Raw genomic sequence first — 27,951 nt, 5'->3', positions numbered from 1 at the left:
CAAGTTTTAAGCCTTAATCAAGAATTCAAATACACATTAAGAACATCTTGTAGACAAAATGGTATTTATAAGGAGGTGATGATTTTTGCTGAAGGCCAATCCTCACTCCACCCCTAAACCTGTTGATATCAGTAGGCTACAGCAAAATATGATTTGTGAGCACTGTATATAGTTACATTTCAAACGTCCTCACGAGTGTGTTTTACTCGTGTGTTTGTGAGGAAATTATACAAAAATGTCCCCCACGCGCTGTATATAGTTACATTTCAAACGTCCTCACGAGTGTGTTTTACTAGTGTGTTTGTGAGGAAATTATACAAAAATGTCCCCCACGCGCATAGTTAAAGGGGTCATATGATGTTGCTAAAAAGAACATTATGTTGTGTATTTGGTGTAATGAAATGTGTTTATGCGGTTTAAATAACATTATTTTCCACATACTGTACATTATAGTTTCTCCTCTATAACTTCTATAAAGAATATCTCTTTGGATTTGAGACTTTAGTCTTTGCAACTTGACAGATCTTCTTTATGCACCAAGAGCTTGTAACACTCCAAAGAGAAAGGAAAAATTGAAATCGCATCATATGACCCCTTTAAACCTGTCTAGCGGCGTGCACGCGCGCGTCCGTGGTGAGGGAGGTGCTCGCGCTGGACTCTGAGCTGACTCGACTACATGCGGCTCCGCGACGGCTTGTTCATGTGGAATACTGACTTAAATGGGACTTCAGAAATGCAATGAGGAAATAAACAACAACGGACTGAGAGCAAAAGATAGAGGAAAATGTTCGACCAGTGAAGAAACAACTGTTGTGTACCGCAATTATAAAGGTGAGAATAGAACAGACGCACACCTACACGTACAGGTAAATTCAGACAAGCCTTACAGTTACGAGGTAGTACTTCTAAATGCCAAAATAGATAGAACATATCGAAATGATTGCATTTAAAAAATAATAAAATATAGCTTACTACGATACGAATGTTAAGTTTGGTAGGTCTGTCATTCACCTTCACCACCCTGATCTTTATAAAGGCAAATAAAAGATTTGTCGTTTTATAATCATTAGTTTCAATAAATAAAATACATTAATACTAATATCTATCTGTCTGTGTGTCAAATCCTTAAATTTCGTCGTTTTCTCATGTCTCATGTCTGAATTAAAGACTTTTTGCATAGATTGTATCCATACAACTACAGTGACCACTGGATGTCTCCAAAAATACCATAAGAGTTTAGTCTGTAAGACCCATGTGCCATAATCTATCAGTCATGCAATAGTTACGTGAGACTGAAATTCACATTATTCACTGAAAACCTTCTCAAATGACATACTGTATGGTGCAGGTCGGGCATCATGAAATTGAGTTGTGACACATTTGAGAACTGTTAGATTTTTATTGATGTCCAACAGCATGCATCATATTTGATCCGAGACGATTTGCTGCAAATAGGCTACTTAAATTTCAGTCTGTTCCTCACATAAAGCTTACAAAAATATACTAACGAAAATAGGCTACCTGAGCTTTAGCAAATAAACCATTATGTCTGTGAAAAATTCCTCGTAATGATAAGAGTATCAACATGTAGGCAACTCAGAGATCTAATGCACACACACACACACAACTTATTTGCTGTTTACAGTACTGTGTCTGCACCGAAGCATTGGCCTGTGTCTTCAGGATGTTGACTACACCTTTAAAATCTCCTTCGTCGAATCCGCCGGCTGCGCCATTCTCAAGCCCGCCGGCCTCCGCTCACTCTAGGCCGCCGTGTGTGACGCTGTGTTCGACGCGTTTCAGAAAGGCGGGGCATAGAGGAGAAACAATAATGTACAGTATGTGGAAAATAATGTGTTTTGAACCTTAAACCGCATAAACACATTTCATTACACCAAATACACAAAATAATGTTCTTTTTAGCAACATCATATGACCCCTTTAAACACAGTTTAAATATATCTGAAGGAAAACAACATTTTCCCTTTTTATTGTATGCATAGCAATGTTTTTGTTTTCTTCACTTCTTGTTTTACCAAGCAAGCTGTGAACTCAGAATTTGCTCTAAACGATTCAGTGCATGAGTGAGTGGTCTAAAGGATTCAGCCGAAAGCGATTTACAGTGTTTAGCCAGTAATTTACTAACCCACCGACTGAACCTGTTTTCTCCCAAGGTTTTTTTTTCTCCATTTCTGTCACCGATGGAGTTTTGGTTCCTTGCCACTGACACTTAATTTTTGCCATTATTGTCGACTTGATTGCAGAGACACTATTTGAAGAGGACTGAACTGAGCTGGACAATGACCTCACTGAATCAGCAATGAATGAACTTGAACTGAACTGAAATATTGACCGTTTACTATTGGCCTCTTTTTAGAACTGCTTTACAGCAGAATTGAATTTTGTTTGCATTATTTATACACAATTTTCCTGTTTAAGCTGCTTTGACACAATCTGTATTGTATAAAGCGCTACATAAATAAAGGTGACTTGACTAATTTAGTTTATTCTAATAAACCGTCCGAACAAACTGATTTGCATTAATAAATGAATCAGAGTTTCCAACCATTCTGTATAACAAGGAAGTTCTGCATTGAATCCACACAGAATGCAGTTTGTTCAATTTTTTAGCATCTAAACAGAAATCACGTTTGCCTGAGGATGTAACCATAGCAACAGTACACCACTCTTGCAGTTTTTGTTAAGAGCATTAACAGGCGTTACGTTGCCAAAACATAAATACGGCATTTTTCTGAATTCTGTAATGCGAGTTATGTAATCCGATTACTTTTTTCAAGTAACTAAATAGTAAAGTAACACATTACTTTTTAATTTACAAGAAAAAAAAAAAAAGAGTTAATTTTTCAAATAAGTAATGCCAGTGACTTTTTTCCCCATGCATTGACTAACAGCTTTCCTGTCTCCATGTTGAGAGAAATCAGGAGTAAGTGCAGAGGCGTTGTGCGCGCTGTGTAAATACAATGCTTACTGTAGTTCTAGACTAAATGTGAACATGCATTTACTCATCTCACTTGCACAAAAACCGATTCAGTATTACCCGAAATGAATAAAAACAGAGAAATGCAAACCTGCTATAATTACATATGTTAAATAGCACAAATATCCTTTATGTATTTAATCACATTAACCAATTTCCAATGCCTTGGAATGATTTTGTATCACAAATAACCTGTATCTCTGAATACTTATAGTGTTTTGTTTAAAAAATCTGAAGAATTTATTTTAAAAGTAAAATCTTCTGTAATTGAGTGTGACACTTTCTGACATTAAAATCAGTGATAGCATCCTAAATGCATTTTAGATCTAGTATAAAGAGAAGAAAGATCTATTTTCTTAAAATGTTTATTTTTTTCTCTCTTGTGCATACTTATTTTGAGCGCCAATTAAGTATAGTTTGTCATTCACTTATTTTAGGTGTCTGAATCAACAGAGACAGACTGTGATTATGTCTGGATTGGACTGCGCTAATGAGCCATCGCTCAGTTACGAGAAGTGTTAAAGTAGGGCAATGATAGCATTGCATCATAGTGTGGAAAGTTCTCTTTGCGGGAGTGCCAGTGAGGCCAGATCTAAAGTGCAGTCATAAAATAGATTTGTTGTCCAACGTGAAATGCTTTTGAAGGTTTCCTGCAGTCTGAAAGTTTAGTCTCCGATGACACACCACAAACCAACTTCGACCGTCTGGTGCATATTGAACACAAAATATGACAAGCTGACGTCAGATCTTTGAAACATACTCAGAGGCTGAATATCATGGTGCTGATTACAGAATCTGTGGTATATAATCTATTTGATATAACCCATCCCTAAACTACCCAATAAAACAACACAGACTGAGATTACTCATTATAAATGGTCTCTTCCTGTCTTATTGGGTCAAAATAAACTGTGTGCACTGTAGCAGAGTTGTTTAGTCAAAGGTCTGACTATACGTTGACTATGACATTGCACATCTGTAATTGGTGTCATGAGGAACACATGATGTGTATGAGTGAATGAGGGAAGGAAGCTCTATGAAGGATGGTGTGGAGTCTGTAATACAGAGAAAACTTGGGTTTGATATATTAAAAACATTGGCTGATATGCAGCAGGTTCATTCGTTACTGTTCAGCTACAGTTACAGGAGGAGAAACCCTGGACGCTTCACACCGGATTCACTCATGGATCTCACCCTAGACTTACCCTGCAGATGTCCTCGCTGTGAGTAACGGATCAACCGTTACTTTAACGTTTTATTAGTGGTTCATGGTTTTAGCTGGATCTTTCTCAAAGAAGTAGTGCATCCAGAAATGAATTTTTTTTATGGAGCACAGAAGATGTGTTTTTTCTGAGTCTTATGAAATCATAGGACAGCTTGTGCGTAGAATAAAAGACTTAAATTTCAGGTTTTTCCATGCACAAAGCTATGACTTGACTTCAAAAGACATGCAGTCTAGAGCACCAGTCATTAATTGTGTTTTTATGATGTTTTATTATAAATTGTGGAGTATTTCTATGTAAAAAAAAAAAAAAAAGAAAAGAAAAAAAAGCTGTACATTTCTTAAAAAAAATATAAAAAAATATTGTTTTGTGTTGTATGGAAAAAAATTACAGCATTTGAAATGATTAATGACAGAAGTTTCATTTTTGGATGAACTATTCAAGCTCTCTTTACTTGTCTACTAAAACTGACATGCAAAGGTTGTTCTTTGCACTTCATGGTTGAGGAATTATTTATCTGTTGTGGTTAGTTATTGGCTTTGCATTAACTTTTTTGGGTTGAGGTATAATAATGTGCTACATTAACACCATATACCTTTAGCGCTCAATTCTGGTTATCTGTTTGAAAGTTGTTCACATGACCTATTTAAATGTGACCCACGACATGATGTGACATAATTTTCATTCATTTTTGAGTCATTTTTGATGCTGTTTTAACTAAATATATTTAACTTATTACAAAGTGATTTAATGATAACATTTAAATTAATGAAAAATAAGAAGATTTTGTGGCATGGGAAAGTTGTTTCAGAGACATTTTTTGTTCGGAGAAAATAAATAAATAAAGCATATGAATCCAATTTATTTCCAAATATGAAAGCAGTCCAGATTCAAAATTGAAATTCATGATTTTTACTCATTTTCATTCAGTCGACAGATATGTATCAGATGTGAAGGAAACTTTCAAGTGCAGTGTGAGTGCAGCTTAATTCACTAATTCAGTAAAGGTTTTCTGTAAAACTCATATAACTCTTATAACCTTTCACCTTTTCGTATTGTAAAGAACATTTTAAAAATCTAAATAACCTTTTCTCCACTATAAAGAACATTAAGTGGAATAGAAAGGTTCCATTAATGTTAAAAGGTTCTATAATGCCGATATAATGAAGGTTCCAAGAGGGTGTTTTTGCAGTGATGCCATAGAAGAACTATTTTTTGGTTCCCGCAAGAACCTTTCTGTAAACAGTTTTTAAAAGAACCATTATTTTCTTAGTGTGAGGAACATTTTAATAGTCAAAAGAACCTTTTTTGCAATGGAAAGGTTTCAAGGATTTTAAATGTTCTTCATGGAACCATCAGTGCCAATAAAGAACCTTTATTTTTAAGAGTGTAACAAACTTTATTTTGGTGTATGGTTGAGTTTTTAATACATTTTTTATGTCGATGGATCAAACACTCACAGCTCAAGTCCATACTAGCTGGCTTTGACTAATGTAACTAGCATGTTCCTCCACTTTCCAGGTCATTGTGGTTTGCCCGTCACACTTTCTCCTCCATGTTCTGTAGACTCTCCACACCTCTGTTCCCAGACGGTAACCCAACAGGTAATACGTTTCTTTGTTTTGTTTTTTTAGGTGGTGAGGGCATCTTCAAGATGAACAGCAACTGGAAGACCACCAAGGTGCTGGGATTGCTGATGTTAGCAAACTTCCTCATCTACTTCGTGGTGGAAGTGTCCAGAAGCTATGGGCAGGGGCGAGACATCTACAATCGACGGAAACTGACGCCCAAAAAGTTCTGGAAGAAGCCAGAGTTCAGTCCAGCGTTCTGGAATCGCGAGCAGGCGCGTCTCGATGATATCTACTACCTGCCACTTGCAAATGGCAGTGAAGCCCCTCGTGACTTTAGGGGAATCCCACGTTGGCTGAATCGCACGAGTCCCTGCAAGCCGGACAGCAGGGTGACGACAGAGATTGAAGACTTTAAGTCCCTACCACAGCGATTCCAGGACTTCTTGTTGTACATGGGATGTAGGTCGTACCCTTTGATAACGGACGCACCCAACGTGTGTTCTGAACCGCCGTACCTCTTGCTTGCAGTAAAGTCCATTGCACCGCATTTTGACCGACGGCAGGCCATCCGGGAATCATGGGGTCGCGCTGGGATTCTCGACGGCCAGCGGATTGCGACAGTATTCCTACTTGGCAACACGGCAGCGACGGACCACTTCCCGGACTTGTCGGACATGGTCAAACACGAAGCGGCGTTGTACGGCGATGTCCTGCAGTGGGATTATCGAGACACGTTCTTTAATCTCACCTTAAAGGAAGTCCTCTTTCTGGAGTGGTTTGGGACCCATTGCGCTTCCGCCAAGTATGTGTTCAAATGCGACGATGACATTTTCGTCAATACACGGCATATGCTGGCATACCTAGGCAACTTTTCGGTGTCCAAGACACAGGACCTTTTCATTGGCGATGTGATCACTAATGCCGGACCACACCGGACCAAACACCTCAAGTATTACATCCCTGAGAGCGTGTTTCGTGGCGTTTACCCTCCATACGCAGGAGGTGGAGGCTTCCTGTATTCGGGTAATCTGGGGCTGCGGTTAAGAATGATCTCCCGTCTGGTCACGTTGTACCCGATTGACGATGTGTTTACAGGGATGTGTCTGAAGAGACTAGGACTAGTACCGGAGAAACACATGGGCTTTAAGACCTTTGACATTGAGGAGAAGCACAGAGAGAATCCTTGTGCCTACAAAAGTCTGATTCTGGTTCATCCCAGGAGCCCACAGGACATGATAAAGATCTGGTCTTGGATTAATGACCCTAAAGCGAAATGTTACATCAAAACTACACTGGACATGAAGGGCGCGATGCGAAGCAGCAAAAGCAAATAGAACGCAACGATTGTAAACCAATGCCCTCTTAACAAAAATACAGCTAACAGAAGAGTTATTTCTGAATGTTCTCTGAGCATTCAAAACATTCAGTTGTTTTAGAAGTTTTATAAATGTTTTTTTTTTTCGGTTATGTGAACGTTACGGGAACATTCCATTATATCATTTTGCAAACATCATGGGAATGTTACGTTTGAATGTTCTCTGAACATTCTAAAACAAGCTGTAACATTTAAAAAACGTTAGATGAACGTCCAACTAAAACATTTCAGTAAAAAGTTTCCAGAACTTTAAACAAATGTTCTATTAATGTTACTGGAAGAACGTTTGAGAGAACCTTGCTAGAACATTCCGAGAATGTTCTCTGTTAGCTGGGTCCACATACTTACGACACTTCTTTCACTTTGACGCAATGAATTACAATTCGCAATGAGACCAGAAACGTGCGTTAAGAAAGTTTTCATTTCATGTTCTTCACTTTGTAAGAACTTGAATTAGACCTGCATTAAACCTCTCAGAGGGATTGTGCTGCATTTACACCGCTTTTGCCTTTGTTTACTCAAAATGAGTGAAATATGATGCACTATGATGCATGTTGACATAAAGAAATCGGGGTGTATTTTCATATCAAGAAAGAGCAAAATTGATGTGTTTATTTTGTGTATTTTTATGTTGTTGTTTTAATTTATGCCTGTATTTGTGTGTGGAAAAGTATAGCTGAGCTGTTTGACCACTTGCATTAAACCTCTGTGTTCTCAGGAAGCTTCTGTTTGATTGTTCTCCGACTACACTATCAACACAAGGATAATAATAGCTGTTTTATTGCTTAATTTGTCTACTGTTTGTGCAAGTGAGCTGTGACCACTGCACCATTGTTGTAGGGCAACATACTGTAGGACACTTAACAACACACAGTGAACTAAACGAGTCTCCGAAGTTCAAAGACAAAATCCAAATCCCATTACTGTATAATTCTTCCATAGGGAAGACGAGCACAAAGGATGAGATTTCCATGTCCTATTTTGTGTGACGTTCAGTAATTTGTTCAGTACAAGCCAAAATTGTGATTATGGGTAAAATTGTCCTGAAAACATTCTGAAATAGGCTTGACAAGTGAAACTTGTCTTTATCATTCCAGTAAAGCAGTGTTTTATATTTAAACTACTAAAGTTATATTTATGTTTGAAAGTAATTTTGCTGTTTATGATCACATTTGATCCTGGTCCTCACAAATCATTGTCAATAATTAGGTAATTTATTTGCAGTTTTACTTGGGATTTAAAAAGAAGAACCCGAGTTTGTTTTGAGGCCATATTTGATTCAAAAGTTTTATTTGCTACAACAGTCTTAATATCTATAATTTTGCTGTTACAAACAAGCTTACATTCAGATTCAAAATAAAGCAGCAGTATAGATACTGTATATCTTTGTGTACGGGACATGTAAAAAAATACCCAGTACTCTTCAGAGTACTCACTTCAAGCACTCTTCCATGATATTATTACCATTATCATAGGATGCTTACTTTATTATTGCATCATGCTCAGTATTTCTCATTCTATTTTTAAAAACAGGCATAATTCGGTATATTCGGCTATGCATTGTGTAGTACGCTAGTATTCCATTTCGTCACGGCCAGAGCTGGGTAGTAACTGATTACATGTAATCTGGATTATGTAATCAGATTCCAAAAATGAAGTACTTGTAATTAGATTAAATGACATTTTAAAATACTCGGAATCAGACTTTTTATTGATAACATGATTACATATTATTCACACAATAGCAATAAATTATTCATAATTTATTGATTTCTCCTAATTTTTCCTTTCTAAAATAGCCTACCACTTATATACAGTCAGAAAGTCTTCTAGTTTTGCGGACATTCACAAAAAGACCAGTCACTGTTAAACAGAAATTTGAGAGGCTACGCACAGCATTTGACCACTGGATTTACAAAAATCATTTTAAGAAGTGTTTTCTCAACCTTTCAACATTGCATCAACTACTGATGAACACGCAGAGGGTTATGTAATCATGTATTACTTTGTCTTTGCAGGCTTTTGTGTTTCAAACACATTAAAATGCACAAATTCACTTTGTTTCTTATTTACATGTAATACAGGCATTCCCAAATTTTTTTTTTTTTTGTCAGCCCAACCTCTTTCCCCTAATATATTTACTTAAAGTACCTCTGAGATTTTAAAATAAGCATTTAATAATTAAGTATCACATTTGCATGTTCATGGTTAGTGGTCACATGACGTTCAGGTGAACAAATAAAAGATTGTAATTTTTTAGTAAGTGTTTTATTTTGATTGATGTTATTTTAAAATGATTTATTTTAATTGTACCTTTTTATGCTTGAATTAATCTTTTGCTTTTCATTAAACTCACAAACCCCCTGCAGTTCCTTTACAAACCCCAGTTTGGGAAACTTTGACATAATGTAATGTTTAATGCACTTCATGTTGTCAAAAACAACAAATGGAATATATTTTCTTTTTGTTTGCATTTTTACATCATTATGGTACAGGATTAAATCACTGTGATAAACGAGTTAGGTCAAAAGTAATCTAAAAGTAATCAAAAAGTAGTCTGGTTAGGCTATATTACCTAAAATGTGTAATGTAATGGATTACGTTACTAACTACAATTTTTGTCATGTAATTTGGAATCAGTAACGGATTACAATTTGTAAGTAATCCTCCCAGCCAACCCACATATTTAGGTGTTCGCGCGGCGCCCTCTGCCGGATCAAGAGCGCGTCGCAGGTCAGACCAGCCTCGTTCATTCGGTCATGCGCGACAGGTAAAGTTACCTCATTAACTACAGATATAATACAGGTGATGCTTTCAGCGTCTTCCGTTTACTTTTTAAAACAAGCATCTGACAGCAACGTAGAAAGTTTACGAGCATAAATCTAAAATGCCACGGCGGCATTTATGGAGTAAATACAGTCTTCTGATATTAATCTATTTGGCAGCTTTGATAAGCTGCGTTGAGGTGAGTAACTCGTCGATGCTCCTCTGATGGCGGTCTGATCGCTGCACGTTTCACTCACACTGTCTGTTTTTGGCAGATGAGCACAAATGACGGCCAAGCATCCGCAGGTAAACAGCTGTCTGACACATCGTGCCGTATTGTTCCTCGTGCTTTAGATTTAAAATGCTTGTTTTGTGTCCTCAGGGGTTTTCAAACGTATTAAAACAAAATTTCCTAAAACTTAAAGATGTCAATATATTTTCTTGTGTAAAGACCCATTTATAATGCGTAAGGAAGAAGAGGAAAATTAAAATTTTCCTAGAAAAAAGCTAAAAGAAATCATAAAAATATTTACTTTGTAAGTATCTAAGTGTGCATTTTGTTTATAATCAAATATAGAGAAACATATTCAATTTATAATGCATAGCATTTTCACAATATATATCATCAGCTTTGCAGTATGGAGAGAAAAAACTCATTGAAAAGATACAACATAATGCACAATGTATATCTTGAAAGGAGGAATAGATAAATGTTTAGAAATATTTTTTTTCTTTACAAAATTATACTCATATTTTGTATTTATATAACCGAATAGGATTATTATTGTTATTGTTTGCATATTTATATAATTTTTTTTTTGGGGGGGGAGATATCTAGTTTTTTATATGCCTTGTAATTTTTCCTTTTCAATGAAAATATTTAGATGTTTTGGAGGATAAATTTGCTAAAATGCTTACTATCTTATTTCATCTTGTATTATTATTAATATTTATATTGTATTTTGTAAGAATATAAATTTATTAATATTATTTATGCATCTTATTTTTATTCATTTTAATCTATAATTTTTTTTTTGGGGGGGGGGATATCTAGTTTTTTATATGCCTTGTAATTTTTCCTTTTCAATGAAAATATTTAGATGTTTTGGAGGATAAATTTGCTAAAATGCTTACTATCTTATTTCATCTTGTATTATTATTAATATTTATATTGTATTTTGTAAGAATATAAATTTATTAATATTATTTATGCATCTTATTTTTATTCATTTTAATCTCCTGTAATTTTTCCTCTCCAATGAAAATATTTTGATATTTTTGGAGATAAATATACTAAAATGCTAGTTATCTTATGTTTTATTATTATATATACGTTATTCATATTTATATTTATTTCTTAAAAAATGATATATTTAATATTATTTTATTCGATCTTATTTTTATTATTTAAATCCCCTGTAATTTTTCCTCGCCAATGAAAATATTTTTATACTTTTGGAGATAAATATACTAAAATGCTAGCTATCTTATGTCTTCTTATTATATATACATTATTAATATTTATATTATTTCTTAAAAAAATAATATATTTAATTTAATAAAATTTTATCTTATTTTGTTATTTAAATCCCCTGTAATTTTTCCTCCAATGAAAATATTTAGATGGTTTAGGGAGTAAATTCTATTATTATTATTATTATTATTATTATATACTTTTAACAAAATATATTATTATATATAATTTTAATCTTATTTCTGGTCATTTAAATGCCACTTTTCCTCTTCAGTTAAAATGTTTCAATCTTTTGGGGGATAGATGTGCTAAGACGTTGGCTCTCTCTCGTCAGGTGGAGGCCGCGAGCGATACGCTTTCTTTGCCCTGCGGAGCTGCCATCAAGTCCTCGGCGACGACAGCGGTGAGTTCTTCTCCCCTGACTATCTGTGCTCAAACCCCCCCGTGTGGTGCAACTGGACCATCCAGGTGTCTCCTGGGAAGCGTCTGGAGCTGTATCTGGAGGACTTGACTCCCTCAGACACCTGTCCGCAGAAGAGCGATCAGATCCACCTGGATGAGTCTCCAGCGGGTGCGGGAGGACAGAGGATTCTGGAACGGTGCTGGAGAAAGGCCAGATACATCTCTGTGTCCAACACGGTTCAGGTGGTGCTGCTCATCAACGGGAACCGTCCCGTCCCGTACAGGGGCTTCTATGGACTTTATAAAGCTTTCGGATCCCTGGATTCTCCTGATCCCATGTATGAAGGTGAGTGAGTTTTTATATAACTGGGTTAGTGTTTGTACATTTTCACTGAATTCCCATACTACTACTACTACTACTAATATTGATAGTGAAACTATTTTTATTTATTTATTATTACTAAGAAATTGCTAGTAAATTTCACAATTAATAACAAAGAAACCACAAGTAACACATTGAATTAAATGTTAAATTTTAAAGTAGAAAGACTGAAATATTTTTTCTTGTAAAACATACTTTAGAAATATTTTTTTACTGTCTGTGTGTATCTATCTATCTATCTATCTATCTATCGTTTTCAGTCATTTTATTGAAATGCCATGTAATGTTTTCTCTTCACTGAAAATCAATGTATTATGGTGACTGAATGTTTTTATTTTCTTGTAAACTGCTGTGTAGATGTCACATGACTCTTTGTATTTTTCTTGACAGACATTCCTGTAGAGGTGATAGAAGCAGCATTGGGTGGTGATGAAGATGAAACGGACGCAGTTACGGATCCTCCACCAGGTGTGAGAGACGTCACAGCAGATGTCCAACCATCAGGAGTGAAAACACAAACTACATCTGCTGGTCTGACCAACACTGTGAGGTTTGGATCCTCGGTGACCAATGAACTTCCTTTAGGGAAGAGGGAAACCTGGGAAAAGAATCCCGGAGATTCATCTCCTCGTGTTGTAGCGTCTGGTTACCACGGTAACGATGCGGTTGATGATGATGCATTCTACGATGATAATTTCTTTGCAACATCACAAAAAGAAACCCAGCACAACCAACCCGAAAGTGGACCAGCTCAAATACGCCCCAGATATCAAACGGCTTACTCACAAATCTCAGACATGACCCTCAGCGCACACACTCATGTGCCACACCTCAAAGCCGCCGCCCGCTCTCCGTCTGCCATGCGCAGGAATGTGGACGCACAAGCGCACTCTTCTAGTCAAACTGAGCTGGTCAGAGCCAGAACGGCACCTGATGCTGGAGGAGTGAGAGAGGGACAGTGGGACGATGAGGAAGGCGTTTCCATGGAGACGACAGCGACTGAGAGCAGCATCACACTACCTGTAATGCAACCCAAATTACACCGCAAGTCAAAAGGTGCAGTTACTTTTTTTCTTTTTTACAATTAAAAAGGATTACATTTTGCATAAAGAATTCCTCTTTATAGGACCACTGTTTTTTTTTTTTTTTGTAACATTTTCATGAAAATTAAGTACACTTTACCCCCCAAAATTACTTAGAGAAATTAAAAAATGGGCCTAAAATAGAATTATTTTGTTGTTATTATCATGGGGTAATATTAATAATATTAATAATTTAATGTTTAAAAAGATCATTATTAGTAATAGTAGTATGCAAGCGGTAATATTAACAATATAGACATTTTATTTGTTTTTATTATTATTATGCAAGAAGTAATATTAACTATTAATTATTACAATAATGGAAATCATCCTTTCTAGATTAAAAAAAATTTAAATAAGCATAAATTCGATTCAGTAAAACATACTATCATGACAGACGTTTGTTACAATTTTCTTAAAATAGTAAGGTATGTACTTTTCAATTTTAATTTCTTTGTTTTATACCATTTCAGTACATTAGTTTCATTACAGTTTTGTTTGAACATTAGCAGGATCCTAAAATGGCCCTAAAATAAGATTGTTGTTGTTGTTGTTGTTGTTATTATGCAATGGGTAATATTAACAATATTAATTATTTTATTAGTGCTTTGAAAAGTGAATACTACTACTACTACTACTACTACTAATAAATATTTTTATTTTTAAAATATGAACAAGATATTTTAACTTTACTTAAGGTTTTCTTGTGTTAACCTTTGTTTTCATCCCACAGAGATAACTGGCTACCAGCAAACCTTACAAAATGTCACCCACAACAGGCATTTACCTGGGGGTGAGAAGTGCCTTCAAACGCTTTAACACAACCTAATAATACAACTACCAGTAGATTTTATTATTAAAATCAAAGTAACAGAAGTTTTAGGTCACACTATAGATGACATACAGCATGCATTCTGATGATGTCGTATGATCTGTCCAATCAGAGCTCTTGTTCGAGGTGAGTGTCGAGGTCAATCTGGAGCCTGAACATCATGAAGAATCCTCTTCCCTCAGATCTGCTCTAGAGACCATGGTGAGGCTCAACATTTTGATCTCCTTTCTAGATATTCAGAGTATTGTCAGTTGAGCAACTTTTTGGCTTAAAATTGGTTTATAGATACGAGAAGCATTTGGACATCTCACTCCAAAGAGCCTGGACTTCAAAAGACTAAAAAAGTGAGTATGAAGTTCTCTTCCTCCAGCATATTAATTGGGAGATTCTTCTAATCGATCTGCTGACAGACTGTCGATCAATTTGTTTCCAGGTTGAGTTCTGGCGTTTTGTTCATCGTGTGGCTGCAGTTTGAGAAAGTGGCTGTAGGGCTGCAGACACACGGGGACCTCCAGTCCAGGCTGCAGGGGCTGCAGGGCAGAACAATCAAATCCCAAAGCACCAAAACACAGGGCGTCATTGCATCTGTCTCCACTGAAGGTGCTCTCACACCACATGTACATTTACTTGTCCTGTGATCTTTCAGGTTACTCTGCATTTTCAGAAACCTTGCTCTGACCTCATGCTAGCCTACTATTATTATTTTAGTAATTTTGTTGTGTATTTGTCATTTTTATTTTATTTAAATAAAACGGCATTTTATTTTATTTTACTTTTTATTTGACATGTTTAACTTTATTACGCATTGATTTGATCTAGAACTACAAAAATTGGAATAGACCACTACTTTAGACTCTGGATGTTTGTTTATTTATTCATTTAAATGTAATATTTGTAATACTTTTTGGAGAAGTTTTCTTTTTAAATTTAATTAATTAATCATTAATTAAATAAATTTTCTTTTAACCTGTTAACTGTCAGTGCCCTACTAGTCTGACACTTGGTGCTCTTGCTCTTGAGGAAGTCGTGGCCTAATGGTTAGAGAGTCGGACTCGTAACCCAAAGGTTGCGGGTTTGAGTCTCGTACCGGCAGGGATTGTAGGTGGGGGGAGTGAATGTACAACGCTCTCTTCCACCTTCAATACCACGACTGAGGTGCCCTTGAGCAAGGCACTGAACCCCCAACTGCTCCTCGGGCGCTGCAGCAAAAATGGCTGCCCACTGCTCCGGGTGTGTGTTCACAGTGTGTGTGTGCACTTTGGATGGGATAAATGCACCACCACCAAATGGGTCACCATACTTGGCCACATGTCACTTCACTTTCTTTTTTTTTTTTTTTAAATGGCCTTTTTCCCCATTACATATTTTAGTAATCATCCTAATTGGATATCATACGAAAGCTTAAGCACTTAAAATATATCTTGTGAAAAGAGTTTTGAAATCGGACATTGGGTTACCATGGAAATGGTACTTTAAACCTTTTTATCGGGCTCCTCCCCCTAGTGGGCAGTGTCAAGTGTAAAATTATAGAACTTACTACAATATTTTATAATCAACTTTTTCTAATCTTGACAAAGGAAAGATTCCATATTTGGTGACTGTTTTGTGATATAAATAATACTGAGACAAATTTATACATTTGTGACAGGAAAATTCATTTAAAAATTCAATGGAGTTTGGGTGTAGCCCGATGGCTACAGGAACCTAGATTGTTTTTTGTGATATCAACTTCAAATTTGGAACATAACCCATAACTTGGTTAGACATGGGGCTTTGATTTTATAGAAATTATAGTTTCCAAAATATTTTGTTAAATGTCCATTTTATATAAAATAAAAAGGTATATATGTTATGTATATATGGTATGTATGTCGTTCATTCGTTCAGTATAATTATAATTATAAAAGAATTAGAAACATTGTTTAAAATACTTTTACATGGACACATATTATGCAGCTGTGATCTTACCAAAAACACCTGTTTATCTGAATAATTTCTGATGGCCCATTTGTGTGTTTGAACAGACATCAATGAGTGTGAGACGCAAATAGTGGTGTGTGATGCTCACGCTGAGTGTGTGAATCAGTTTGGATCATACTCCTGTCACTGTATCCATGGTTACCGTGCGGTTCCTCATGGGCCGGGAGACGGCGTTTGTATGGCGTCTACTGAACCTGGTAAGAGATTGATATTCAGAAGTTTATATTGACAGGTGTGCACTGTTCTGTGGGAGCTTTCAGATATTAACTTGAACTAGACCGCTTTCATATCACTTTAAAAGAACAGTTGAGCTAAAAATGAAAATTCTGTCATTACATTTCATAACTTAATTTGTCTCCCCTCACTTTTTAGACTGTAGTTGGACACCATCTCCCACAATCCTCAGGGGCGTTTATATTGTCCTCGGCCTGCTCATGTTGCTCATCATGCTGATGCTGTTGGTGGCGTTTTTTCTGTATCATCGATACTATAGAGGCTCGTTCCTTCCTCATTGCCAGAAAACGAGCGCTAGCAGTGTCGTGGAAACCGCTGCCAATTACGATGACACCAATAATAACACAGGAAGTGATGGTAGCGGTGGTGCAAACCCGTCCATATTCCCCCCGCCACCTCCACCCATGAGGATGCCCAAAGATGGCCACCGCTCTCTGGACCTGCCGTTATTACGCTTTAGCTCTCTGGTGCCTCCTGATGGATTTAGAAGTAAAATACATACCGAGAAACACCAGTTTTGACTCTCACTGTTACTTTTGTCTACTGTCACTGAATGCACTGCACCTCACTCTTATTTGTACTAGTGAGTTATTTATTTCCATGCTTCTTTGTATGCTTCTTTTCTGTTAGTTTATGATTTATGGAGTATTTTGGAAAATAATTGGCTTTTTGTTTCTTTTTTTTGGTCTATTCTTGTATTATTGTTCACAGAAGCTTTTTCACTCTTGAAAATAGAATTGAATAGAACACAAAAGCACTTTGTGTACTTTGTGTTTTTATCCAACTAAATATGTGTTTGTTTGTGAAAGACAAAATTGGGTGTGTTCAACAGAGAGAGAGAGAACGCAAGAACATTTGAAAATAAAAAAAATTTTTAATAAAAAAAAGTACGCGGGAATGTGCGAGGCTTCCGGTGTCAGTCGCTACTTATTTTAGCTGTTCAAAAACAGCCTGTTATTCTGCTAGACTTTGCTCACTGGTATTTATCATATTTTAATTTATTATTAAACTGGGTTGTAGCACGGTTTTACCGTTTTCTGTACTCTGTTTACTAGCCGCTAACGGAAGTCTCGCACATTCACAGGAAATTGCTTCCGCGACGCGAGGTGAGGTAAATTAATTTGACTTATGTTTAGCTACTTTAATTGCTTTTTGTAAGTGTAATCTATATGAAAAACGGAAAAATGCTTGAAAATTCAAATTAGGAAACCCGTTAACTCGTAGTTTAGACAAGCCAGAGAAATTTCCCCCAGATAAGCGCGCATATATATAACGTTATATATTCATACATAGGTTTATATCTAACCTATATGCCGCAAATAAAACCTCACTTTATAGTGCACTCTAAACAGTTCACGTTGTGCTTGTCAGGTAAGTTATTGCGAACTGTAACCTACTCTAAATTAATAAATATATATATATCTTTGACAGTGTTGGAAAACATGAAATGGCACAGTGATTTGAAATTAGAAAGTGATTTGTCACAAAAAATAAATAAATACAAATCAGCGCTCACTTGCGCCCTCTTGGATTATGGGACGTTCGTCTGCGCATGCGCACCAATCCGAATCATTTCCGGGCGACGAGACTGTTAGTAAGTGTGATCCGTACAGTTATTGCACTACAAAAAAAACCTTTAGCACATAGTATTAAATGCCGCGACTCAGCGTGAAGCAGTATAAACGTTGGCAGCGTTACTAGTTGAATTCACGCTGGTTATTTGTGTTTTTGTTGTCCAGTATGTCTCGCGTGAACAACCTGTTGTTTTGTCCAGCTGCTTTTCTTAAAGCATCACTTTTGGGTTATGAATAAGCTGTTTTGCTCATGCTGTTGACCAGTGTGTGTGCGCTTTGTGCCTGATTTGACCGAGCACAGATCGTATTGGTTAGAGATGACTAGTAATGCTTATTCCTAGCAGAATGCTTGCTGTTGTTGTCACACAGTACAAGGGATCAGCAGCTCATTCGCATTGAATGAAGTCTGCATTACTGATGTGTGCCACTAAAGCCGGTGTTAACTGCTTGCATGAGCTGTATGTATTTTGTTCTAAGAAAATGCATGGAAAGTGTCCATCTAGAGTATGTTGTGTTCCTGTTGCATATACTGTATATATAATTAATTATCTGGAAGGAAGTGCAGTTGGACTGAAACTAACTTATGCTGTTTGTATTGCAGAGGATGTTGGGGTATATCTGGCAGTGTTTCTATTCCTCATGTCTGCGCTTCTGGTTGAAATGGTTCCTCCGGCTGATCACAGGAAGATGCGAGCTGCAGCGTATTTGTGCCCAATGCAAAGCTGGAGCTCTGAGGACGTCACAGATAGGTGATGATCATACAATTATGTATACCTTTATATATGGGAGACCATTTAAAGGAATCATTTGACCTGTTTGTAGTCAAATTTTTGGCTGAATTGTTCCTTTAAGACAGTATTTGATTTGTTATGCATCACTTTTGCAAACCTGTCGTTGTTGCTTTTCTTTGTAGAGTATTCTCTGAAGTCCTCCAAAAGCAAGGTAAGAGTGACGGACACACTGATTTCCGGCTGCTTCAGAGCTTTATTATCTGAGAGCTAAACATTAATATGGACCTGATTCCTCACTCAAGACCTATTGATCAGATTGATGACCTTCGCTCTATACTGTGCTCTAAAGTATGCTTGTTTGTGTTCGATCAGGTATTGCGAGCGGCTCTGTCTTTGAAGGAGAATGATTTGGACGACCATCTGGCTCAAATAATCCGGGAAAAGAGAATCAAGGAGCAGAAAGATCCTACGTGAGGCTCTCTTAAGACTGCATTAACTTTGTTCAGTAGGGAAATAAACTTGAACATTTTGCAATGCACCTTATTTTGTGACATTCACATTTTTGAGTTGATCTGTCAAATATATATTTTTTTACATTACTAAGTTTTCTCACCACACTATGTCCAGTGATATGCATTAAGAATGATTTCTAAATATATATATATATATATATACAGTGAGTACGTATTACCAGATGCTCCCTGAGAAGCTCATAGTCCATCCCAGCAAGACTTCTCAACACCAGAGGGGTATTTATATTTGAAACTTCAGGGGGGGGAAACATCCAGAAAAAATGTGTGTGTGTGTATATATATATATATTTTTTTTTTTTAATTTATTTTTTTTTTTCAGTTTTTTTCAAACCATTATTTTGACCAAGTAGCCTCTGTTGCCAGTTTGTTTGACAAAATTTATTATGTTAGATTTTTTAAACAATATATTTATTGTTTTTCACGAAGTACAACATCCATTAATTTGGAATAACAATATTTGAAGGGAGAAATTAAATAAATAAAGCTCAGAAACTACCTGATCCCATATCAGCATATTAAAATACACCTGGCATTATATAGTGTAAAATGTCCCAATCAATGAATTTCGAACATATGATAAGTTATGTAAAATTCATAATAATGTAAAAATCTATTAAAAAAAAATCTAGAATAAGTTTTCCATAATTAAAATAAAATCTAAAATATATGAAAATAATATTAAAACACTTTTAATAAATATTAAACCGTTACATATTTATTTTAATATATAAAAATCGGATAAATGCATAAATGTAAATAAAAACACTTGGACTTGAATAAACATTTTGACTAATAGTGAATCAATAAATTAGCTTATTAACTCTAGCACCCTTTTTACTACTGTTTCTTGTTTACTGTACTAGTTTCTTATTGCTGTCTAATTTTCACAGTTGATTATTGTTTTATTTGTAGCATGTATTCGAGATATGTGTATGTTGTGGGTATTATCAAGGTCTAAATGCTGTTTTACATGCAAAAAAAAAACTCTCTTACAGGTTTAAGGTGAATTTCCGTCAATGTTTGTTACAAATCAGCGGATATAACGAGCTGTTTGCGGCGGTCGAGGAACTAAGAAAAGAGGTGTTTGACTCCGAGAATAAAGAACATGAGAAGATGCTTCTGAAGGTGATTTATCTCATTTTTATCAGGTCTGATATCTTAGCTGAAGATGATATGTGACCCTGGACCACAAAACCAGGCTTAAGTCACATTTGAGCTTCAGAGGTTCTCAGTTCTGACTGGTTTGTGTTTGTTTTCTGTCAGTTGTGGGATCTGTTAATGCCGTCAGTGAAGCTGGAATCGAGGATCACTAAGCAGTGGGGAAACATTGGTTTCCAGGGCGACGATCCCAAGACTGATTTCAGAGGGATGGGGATGCTGGGACTCACAAACCTCCTGTAAGTACAGCTCCTCTGCTTATGAGAAGATGACGTTTCATTGCTTCCCTAATGCTTTTAGGTTGACGTTTTTCTTCGTTTGCCCAGTTTTTTCAGTGAGAATTACACAGACGCAGCCCGGCAGGTCCTGTCACACGCCAATCACCCCAGACTGGGGTGAGTCCCCACTGATGACTCTCGCCATCATAACTGATAAAAGTTGCTCCTCATCATAGCATGCTTCGTGTCATTGCAGGTACTCGTATGCCATAGTGGGCATCAATCTGACAGAGATGGCATACAGCTTAATGAAGAATGACGCTCTGAAGCCTCATTTCTATAACACAGTACCTGGAAAACCCCAAATGCAGCACTTCCATCAGTTCTACTGTGAGTAAAAATAATTAAATAATTAAATAAAATGATTTTAGCAAATGGCTGCAATATAACAAAGAGTGAAAAATTTAAGGGGGTCTGAATACTTTCCGTACCCACTGTATATCAAGAGCAGTGAGTCTCACAAAACCTGTCAAGATCATGGTCTGATCATATTCAATTTCAAAATTAAAAAAAACAAACAAAAAAAAACATTTTGATTAAAGAAAATTAAGGCAAAGTTTAGGACAATACAGATGTTTAACCCAGTTTATTATATTATTTCTAATGTAGAAAAAAACAATAATAAATTACTAATATTACATTATTAATATAATAGTATTTCAAATATATATAATAATAATCTTAATAATAATTATATTTATATTTTATTTAATATATTGTTTATTGTTGTATTATTAAATAAATTTATTATTAAAATTAAATGTGCAGTATTTAAGTATAAATAATAAAAAGTATAAAATGTGAAATGTTATTTTTAATATATATTTTAGTCAGCATAATAATGTTTGTTGTACTGCATTTTTGCTGATTTAAACTTTTTTATTTTTTATATTACTGTAAATATTGCATTTAAAGTTCCATGCTTGCTTGTAAAATGTAATAATTTTTATTTTCTTGGAGATACGCTCACTTATGTTGATGTGTTTCCTGCTGGCAGGTTACCTGGCGTATGAGTTTGATAAGTTCTGGTTGGAAGAGGAGCCGGAGAGCATCATGGAGTTCAATCGCTACAGGGAGAAGTTCCACGACAAGGTCAAAGGTCAACTTCAGATGCCTGAGGTCACGCTTCTCATGACCGTGGACCAAGAAAAGTGATTCCAGCATCATTTCACAGACAAAAGGAAACCGCAACAGTTGATTTTCTCTTCTTTTTCCATTAACTTCATGATAGTTTTTAAGTTAGGAAATGTACAACGTGCATGAAGCTTTATTTGAATATTAATAATTAAACAACTGTATAAACTGTACATCAAGGGTACATAGCTGGTTGTTTAGCTACATTGACCTGGTCAGGGAAAAGACTTACACTGTTAAGTATTATTAATAATACTTTCAAAGTGATGTTTTCAACTCTCCAATGAACAGATTGGAATCCCTTCACACTTGAACGTTTTGGTCGTGGTCACGTGACTCCTCCTTCTTCATCTTTACCCATCTCAGGAAGATGATGTTCATGTTCATAAGATGTTAGGAAGTTGTTGTTTCTTCTGTATGCAGATGATTCAACCCCTTTGCATGTTAAAGTGCGTTTAAGTTGTATTAAACCCGCACCCGTCATCGTCTGCACAATTCTTTGATGTATTTAATATCTAATCTGTTTTGTGAATATTGTTATTCAGACCTCAACTCAATTCCAAAGGACAGCACTTGTATGCACAAACGTTGATGTGACACTGTGTCGTTGTCTTATTTATAAACGGTGTTTGGTTTTGAAGATGTAACTTTTTATTCCTGATGACCCGATTAATTTTATAGTGTTGGATTCATATCTAATGTTGAAGAATAAAATTAGTGACTGAATATTCAAATACAAAGTTTGCGTCTTTTCATTGGTGGTTTGGCAATAAGAATTAATAGAAGTTTTTAAAATGTAATTAAATTTTTTGGGTAATTCAGTTCAATTAATGCAGCTTTTCTTGTCTTCCATGTTATAACTGGTCACCACTTTTAATCATTTTTATTAATCTTTTTGCCTTTACTAGGCAGTAATAATTTGAAAACTCATCCTGTATATGAATTTTTAAAAACATATTCATTGCCGTCTGTCAACAAATATGTTCGTAACATTTACATGCATAATAGCAATTTAGTTTTTTGAAATGATTATGATTTTTTGCACAACACCATAAATATAAGTAACTCATTTGTACCTGTTCCTTAAATTTTCATTTGCATGATCAAAGATTTTTTTTTTTTTTGAAAGACGCATATCGCTCTTATTCCACATAAAGTACCACAACTTAATATGGTAAAAAAAAAAAATCTGCATGCATAAGCAAAATACTGTTTAAAAGTTGTTATACTATTGTATGTCAAAATCAGGTTTAAAGAATTTAGTTTTATTTTTTAATGAACATCTACGTGATTAATGCATGATACCATTTTTTTTGAAGAGATATGCATATCGCTCTTATTTCACAAAGTTCACAACATAAGTCCAGTCACCACAAAGACATCCGAAAGTTGTATAAAGGTGTTTATTGAAGCACATGTGCTTATCTTTATGTCTTTTTAGGTTTCCAGTAATGAGGCAACACTTTTTAGGTCATTCCAGGGTTACGTTAGGGTTAAATGGACATTAAGGTAAATAGCTGCTTTAAACAAAGCTCTAATTGCTTAAAAAAATTAGGAAATATAAATATTACATAAACATTATGTACATTAACATATCAAGGGGCTGAGGTTCAGAAGATTTGTGCATTGTGTGATCAATGGTTGTATTGGGCAGCAGTTTTTATAGTGGTTTACCCTGAAAGAGAAAGGATGACAGTCATGATCTGGTTCTGGTGTTTCTGTCAGATGCATCCCGTAATGTTGCCTGTTTAACTTCCAAAGCGGAAGCGTGAAACTGGAAGTTACACCTGTTCTCGTCATCGTCCTGTCAGAGGAATTTGAAACAGCTGCTCATGTGAGTTCGTGTGCTTGATTTCAGTTGGAGGGGAAGATCTACGTGGTGGCCTCGACTCTGCTCCTGGACATCATCATGGCCCGCTTGAGCTGCTCGAACGACACGAACATCACCACGTTCCAGGAGCCCAGCCGCAAGAAAGATGGAACAAACCTGAAGGAGAAACACAGGAACGTTTCAGCTGTTAGTCAGAGACCAGTTCAGGTGTGACGCGTTATGAGAGTATGATTTATTTAAGAGCATTAATTAATGATTTATCAAGAAGTATGTGGCGCTCACCCTTTGTAGAAGGCGGTCGGACCCTCTTTGGTCATCATGGTCCAGGCACAGTTGAGGGAGCTCCTGTACTGTCCGGGAGGAGAGTTCATGTAGCGCGTCTTCACCACATCCACAGGAGACGCGATCACTGTCGTGATGAAACCCGCTCCGAACGCAGACACGAAATGACACGGAAGATTGTCTGTGATGAAAAAAACACAAATAAATATTACTGAAATTAAATGACTGATGCACCTAGAGTTTGGGCTTGGAGTATGAGTTTCTCTTGTTTCATTCAATGTGTCTGGTGTAGACCAACATTTTTTTTTTTAAGTATCGTAGCGTTATAGTTTGTATTGATGATTTGTATGTCTTTGTGTAGATTATATTGTGTCTATCTATCTATCTATCTATCTGTCTGTCTCTCTGTCTGTCTGTCTGTCTGTCTGTCTCTCTGTCTGTCTCTTTCTGTCTGTCTTTCTGTCTGTCTTTCTGTCTGTCTTTCTGTCTGTCTTTCTGTCTGTTTCTGTCTGTCTGTCTCTCTGTCTGTCTGTCTGTCTGTCTTTCTTTCTGTCTCTCTGTCTCTTTCTGTCTGTCTGTCTCTCTGTCTGTTTCTGTCTGTCTTTCTGTCTCTTTCTGACTGTCTGTCTGTCTCTCTGTCTGTCTTTCTGTCTGTCTCTCTCTCTGTCTGTCTGTCTGTCTGTCTGTCTCTCTGTCTGTCTTTCGGTCTCTCTCTCTGTCTGTCTCTCTATCTGTCTGTCTGTCTGTCTATCTATCACTAAATATTAAATAAAAAGAAAAACATTAAATATATTGTCATTTTGTCTTTTGTCTTTTGTCTTGAAGATTTTATTCAGTTAATTAAATAGTCACCTTATTGTTCTTCCATCTAAAATGGAACTGTTTTATTTACAAATTAAAAAAAATATATTTATTCAATAAGTAATTTTTTTGTAGTATTTATATACTATTATAGTATTCATTAATATTTTGTATATTATTTTTTCCTTTTCAGTTTTAATTTTAATTTAATTAAAATTCTAGTCATTTATGTGCTTTTGTCATTTTATTTATTTTTTTATATTTTGCTATATAAATATATATAATTATAATACTTCAAATATATTGTTATTTTGTCTTGAAGTCTTAATTTATCTTCTATATTTTATTCAGTTAATTAAATAGTTGCCTTATTGTTCTACCATCAGAAATCCTACCATTTTGTTTTTTTTTTTGGTATTCATTATGTCCTGTATGCAAATTATTGTTCGGTGTATTATTAATATACTACTAGTATTTATAAAAATTCTGATTAGGTTTTACTAATATATTTTCTGTTTTTATTTTCATTTTAGTTTAGGTTTTAGTAATTTTATTATGCGCTTTTGTTAACACATTTCATTTTTTTCTATTTTATTTCTACTTATCTTTTATGTATTTTTATTTCAGTTTTAGTCATTTTAAAACTTCAACTTATTTCAGTTATTTGCCAAAGGTAACATTTCTAATTTAATCTAATATTTATATTTTACTTTATTACAGCAATAACATTGGTGTCAGTTAACAGTATCAACACTGGTTTTGATGGTGTCAGCCACACTTTGTTCTCTGTCTGTGTGTGTGTGTGTGTGTGTGTGTGTGTAAACCTCATCACACCTTTGCCCTAATTTTACAGGCCCTTCACTACAAAAGTGCTGATGGCATGAATGAGACAGCGAGACCTGACCTGATCACCAGTACTATCTTATCTGGTGAAAGTGGTTTGTGCTGGTTCATTCTAGCACGTTTTACACTGGTTATTAGCGGTGCGGGACGCTTCAGCTGCGTCTCCTCATGGACTCCTGGCCTGATTTAGAGGCTCAGTCATACGCTGGCATATGTTTTGATTTTGGGAAACACTGTCTGCTGAAATCATGTTTTATGAATTTAATGATTCTGGTTTCTACCTAATAAAAATGCTAAATAGAACTGAGACTGGAAACATGAACAGTCAGAAATGGCTCGTCCTGTTTATTGAAATCTCTAACTGAGTTGTTTAGGTTTCTGATTCGGAGCCCTGCCGTGAGTTTTCATACCTGACATGAGTTTGTGTTTGAGAATGGCTTCCTTGATGAGATCGTAGGACACCAGTTCAGTGCAGTTGACCAGAGCGTTCCTCGTGATGTTGGGTAGAGTTCCTGTGTGGAAACAAATCAGATATAAAGAAGATATTCAGAGTCATCAGTGCTGTGCAGCTTAAGCAAGACAGAGCTGGCATGACAAAAACACATGCTTCTGATACAATTAAATGCCATATTTGGCTCTTTTCCACCTCACATGGCAATCAATCAATCAATCAAATAAATATAAATAATTTTAGTAGTAGTAGTATATATTGGCCAAAATATGTTTTGAACATACGCTAAATCTTAAAGAAATGCATTTTCAAATTAAGAATATATTTAGTTAAATTTATTTTATACCTTCAAATGCTAAAATATATTACATAATGCACAATATTAAAATGCACACATTTAAAAAAAAAATTTTTTCGCAATATAAACATATATACATATATAAAATATATCTAATATAGATATATAAATCTATAAATAATTTAAAAAGTCCAAATTCAAAAATATAAATTTCAGTTAATCTTAATAAGTATATTTTACATTTTATTATTCGAATGTGTAATATATATATATATATATATATATTTTTTTTTTCTCCTTTTTTTCATTTTTAGAAATGACCCATCATTTCAAATAGAAATGATAGATCGATAAAGAACCTTTAACATCCACAGAATCTTTCCATTCAACAAAAGTGGGAAAAGGTTCTTTCAAATGTTCTTCACAGTAAAAAAAAAAAGGGTTCTATTAAGAGCTGTTGACTGAAAGGTTCTTTTGGGGAACCCAGAATGGTTCTTCTATGGCATCGCTGCAAAAACCACCTTTTGGAAGCTTTATTTTAAAGAATGTAGCAAAAAACGAACACAAAACACACCTTTCCACAAGCCCCGGAGCCCCTCGTGCTGGAAGATCTGTCTGTAGGCCTGCATGGTGCCGCTGTAGCGTCTGCCCACCCCCTGCAGGTTCTTCTGGGCCTGGAAGCGCACCTTCACCACATCTGTGGGCTGAGCCACGGACACGGCCAGCGCTCCGGTGGTGCAGCCCGCCAGGATCCTGATGCCCACGTTGGGGTCTGCAAGGCAAAAATGACCAATTACTTCCATTCAAGAATCGCCTTTGTCTCAGATGTTTCTCCTTCATCCCAGGATTCTCGTTCTGGTCCGGGAGAAACAGCTGAGATCATGGTTCTATCTGATGAAAGCGGTAATTTTGAACTCACTGTCTTTGCCCCGTGTGTAGAAGCTCTTGACACTGTCGTAGAGGCCGATTCGGATGGAAGCGAAGGCCATCTGTCTCTGAAGACCGGCGACCAGGCCGTTGTAGAGTGAGCGCGGCCCCTCCGTTCTCACCATGGTGCTGATGGTCCCAAACACCCCTCTGTACCGGATGCCTTTAGCTGCGCCTGTCGCCGCTGTCTCTCCCTGGATCTGGAAGAAAACATGGAGAACATGGAGAGATTGTGATGGGAGTAAACCACACAGATAATACTGCTACTGTATAACACAGTTACAAGTATGTAGTAATAATCAAATAAATTAAAAATTATAATACTACTTTTAAAAAATATATAATAATAATTGTGCTTTTGCTAAGATACAGATTTAAAAAGATCTACCAAATTCCTAACAATTACCCATTAAATTTTTTTTAATAATATTTAATAGAAACTGATATAATAGATAATAAAACATAATATTTAATATACAATATTTAAATAGATTATGGTGCAAAAATATATTATAATATTTAAAACAACCAAATTATATTGAGAAACTTGAGATTATTAAATGATTAAATTGAGATTATTATAATAATTTTAAATAGATTTTTAATATTAAAAATATATATTTTTTCTTCTCAAGAAATCTTTAAAAAGTAGGTATACTTTTAAAATATTAATAACAAAATTCCTAGAAATTACCCAGATTATTTACATCATATTTATTATAATCATAAATACATTCTTTGTGCAAAAATATATAATAATGTGTATTGTAATATTTTAATATATAGATGAT

The 27,951-nt window shown here is 35.6% G+C and overlaps 4 protein-coding genes across 7 annotated transcripts in view; 3 read left to right on the top strand and 1 right to left on the bottom strand.

Annotated features, from left to right (window-relative positions):
* The first annotated feature begins 572 nt into the window (after nt 1–572).
* LOC107746084 (N-acetyllactosaminide beta-1,3-N-acetylglucosaminyltransferase 2-like) lies at nt 573–8,137 on the top strand. 2 transcript variants are annotated; one of them, XM_016560162.1, is made up of 3 exons: nt 573–831; nt 5,856–7,164; nt 7,571–8,134. In XM_016560162.1, the coding sequence occupies exons 1-2, from the start codon at nt 720–722 to the stop codon at nt 7,124–7,126; spliced, it is 1,383 nt and encodes a 460-aa protein (XP_016415648.1). In that variant the 5' UTR covers nt 573–719; the 3' UTR covers nt 7,127–7,164; nt 7,571–8,134. The 2 variants fall into 2 exon arrangements, with proteins under 2 accessions (XP_016415648.1, XP_016415647.1); XM_016560161.1 differs by lacking the exon at nt 573–831 and adding an exon at nt 3,394–4,221 and having other exon boundaries at nt 7,571–8,137.
* A 1,812-nt stretch (nt 8,138–9,949) lies between these two features.
* On the top strand, nt 9,950–17,172 carry LOC107746080 (uncharacterized). The gene is made up of 10 exons (XM_016560153.1): nt 9,950–10,132; nt 10,209–10,239; nt 11,742–12,155; nt 12,582–13,247; nt 14,007–14,066; nt 14,218–14,306; nt 14,391–14,449; nt 14,539–14,705; nt 16,130–16,282; nt 16,458–17,172. The coding sequence occupies exons 1-10, from the start codon at nt 10,055–10,057 to the stop codon at nt 16,838–16,840; spliced, it is 2,100 nt and encodes a 699-aa protein (XP_016415639.1). The 5' UTR covers nt 9,950–10,054; the 3' UTR covers nt 16,841–17,172.
* Nucleotides 17,173–17,861: 689 nt separating this feature from the next.
* Nucleotides 17,862–22,151, top strand: LOC107746090 (ELMO/CED-12 domain containing 2). 3 transcript variants are annotated; one of them, XM_016560168.1, is made up of 9 exons: nt 17,862–17,913; nt 18,495–18,642; nt 18,807–18,835; nt 18,997–19,094; nt 20,153–20,282; nt 20,421–20,554; nt 20,642–20,710; nt 20,790–20,923; nt 21,591–22,151. In XM_016560168.1, exons 1-9 carry the CDS (start codon nt 17,872–17,874, stop codon nt 21,746–21,748), a joined length of 942 nt encoding a protein of 313 aa, XP_016415654.1. In that variant the 5' UTR covers nt 17,862–17,871; the 3' UTR covers nt 21,749–22,151. The 3 variants fall into 3 exon arrangements, with proteins under 3 accessions (XP_016415654.1, XP_016415656.1, XP_016415655.1); XM_016560170.1 differs by lacking the exon at nt 17,862–17,913 and adding an exon at nt 17,946–18,397; XM_016560169.1 differs by lacking the exon at nt 17,862–17,913 and adding an exon at nt 18,326–18,351.
* Nucleotides 22,152–23,114: 963 nt separating this feature from the next.
* LOC107746092 (mitochondrial uncoupling protein 2-like) overlaps nt 23,115–27,951 on the bottom strand; it is a 9,016-nt gene continuing 4,179 nt past the window's right edge. The window contains exons 2-6 of the mRNA XM_016560172.1: nt 27,153–27,360; nt 26,808–27,005; nt 25,895–25,996; nt 23,841–24,021; nt 23,115–23,714 (exon numbers count right to left, since the gene is read on the bottom strand). Coding sequence (XP_016415658.1) covers nt 23,600–23,714; nt 23,841–24,021; nt 25,895–25,996; nt 26,808–27,005; nt 27,153–27,360 — 804 coding nt within the window. The 3' untranslated portion in view covers nt 23,115–23,599. The remainder of the gene's footprint in view (nt 23,715–23,840; nt 24,022–25,894; nt 25,997–26,807; nt 27,006–27,152; nt 27,361–27,951) is intronic.

Source organism: Sinocyclocheilus rhinocerous, unplaced genomic scaffold (genome assembly GCF_001515625.1).
Source record: "Sinocyclocheilus rhinocerous isolate Xijiao unplaced genomic scaffold, SAMN03320098_v1.1 scaffold107, whole genome shotgun sequence".
Taxonomy (NCBI): Eukaryota; Metazoa; Chordata; class Actinopteri; order Cypriniformes; family Cyprinidae; genus Sinocyclocheilus; species Sinocyclocheilus rhinocerous.
This window is presented reverse-complemented; position numbering and strand designations above follow the sequence as displayed.

Bases quoted from the DNA above. Each gene is read 5' to 3' on its own strand.
- LOC107746084 (XM_016560161.1), top strand. From the start codon at position 4,017: ATGAGGGAAGGAAGCTCTATGAAGGATGGTGTGGAGTCTGTAATACAG. The intron at 4,222-5,855 runs GTGAGTAACGGA...TTGTTTTTTTAG, and splicing joins ACCCTGCAGATGTCCTCGCT to GTGGTGAGGGCATCTTCAAG.
- LOC107746080 (XM_016560153.1), top strand. From the start codon at position 10,055: ATGCCACGGCGGCATTTATGGAGTAAATACAGTCTTCTGATATTAATC. The intron at 10,133-10,208 runs GTGAGTAACTCG...TGTTTTTGGCAG, and splicing joins CTTTGATAAGCTGCGTTGAG to ATGAGCACAAATGACGGCCA. The intron at 14,067-14,217 runs GTGAGAAGTGCC...CTGTCCAATCAG, and splicing joins CAACAGGCATTTACCTGGGG to AGCTCTTGTTCGAGGTGAGT.
- LOC107746090 (XM_016560170.1), top strand. From the start codon at position 18,293: ATGAAGTCTGCATTACTGATGTGTGCCACTAAAGCCGGTGTTAACTGC. The intron at 18,643-18,806 runs GTGATGATCATA...TTTTCTTTGTAG, and splicing joins TCTGAGGACGTCACAGATAG to AGTATTCTCTGAAGTCCTCC. The intron at 20,711-20,789 runs GTGAGTCCCCAC...GTGTCATTGCAG, and splicing joins GCCAATCACCCCAGACTGGG to GTACTCGTATGCCATAGTGG.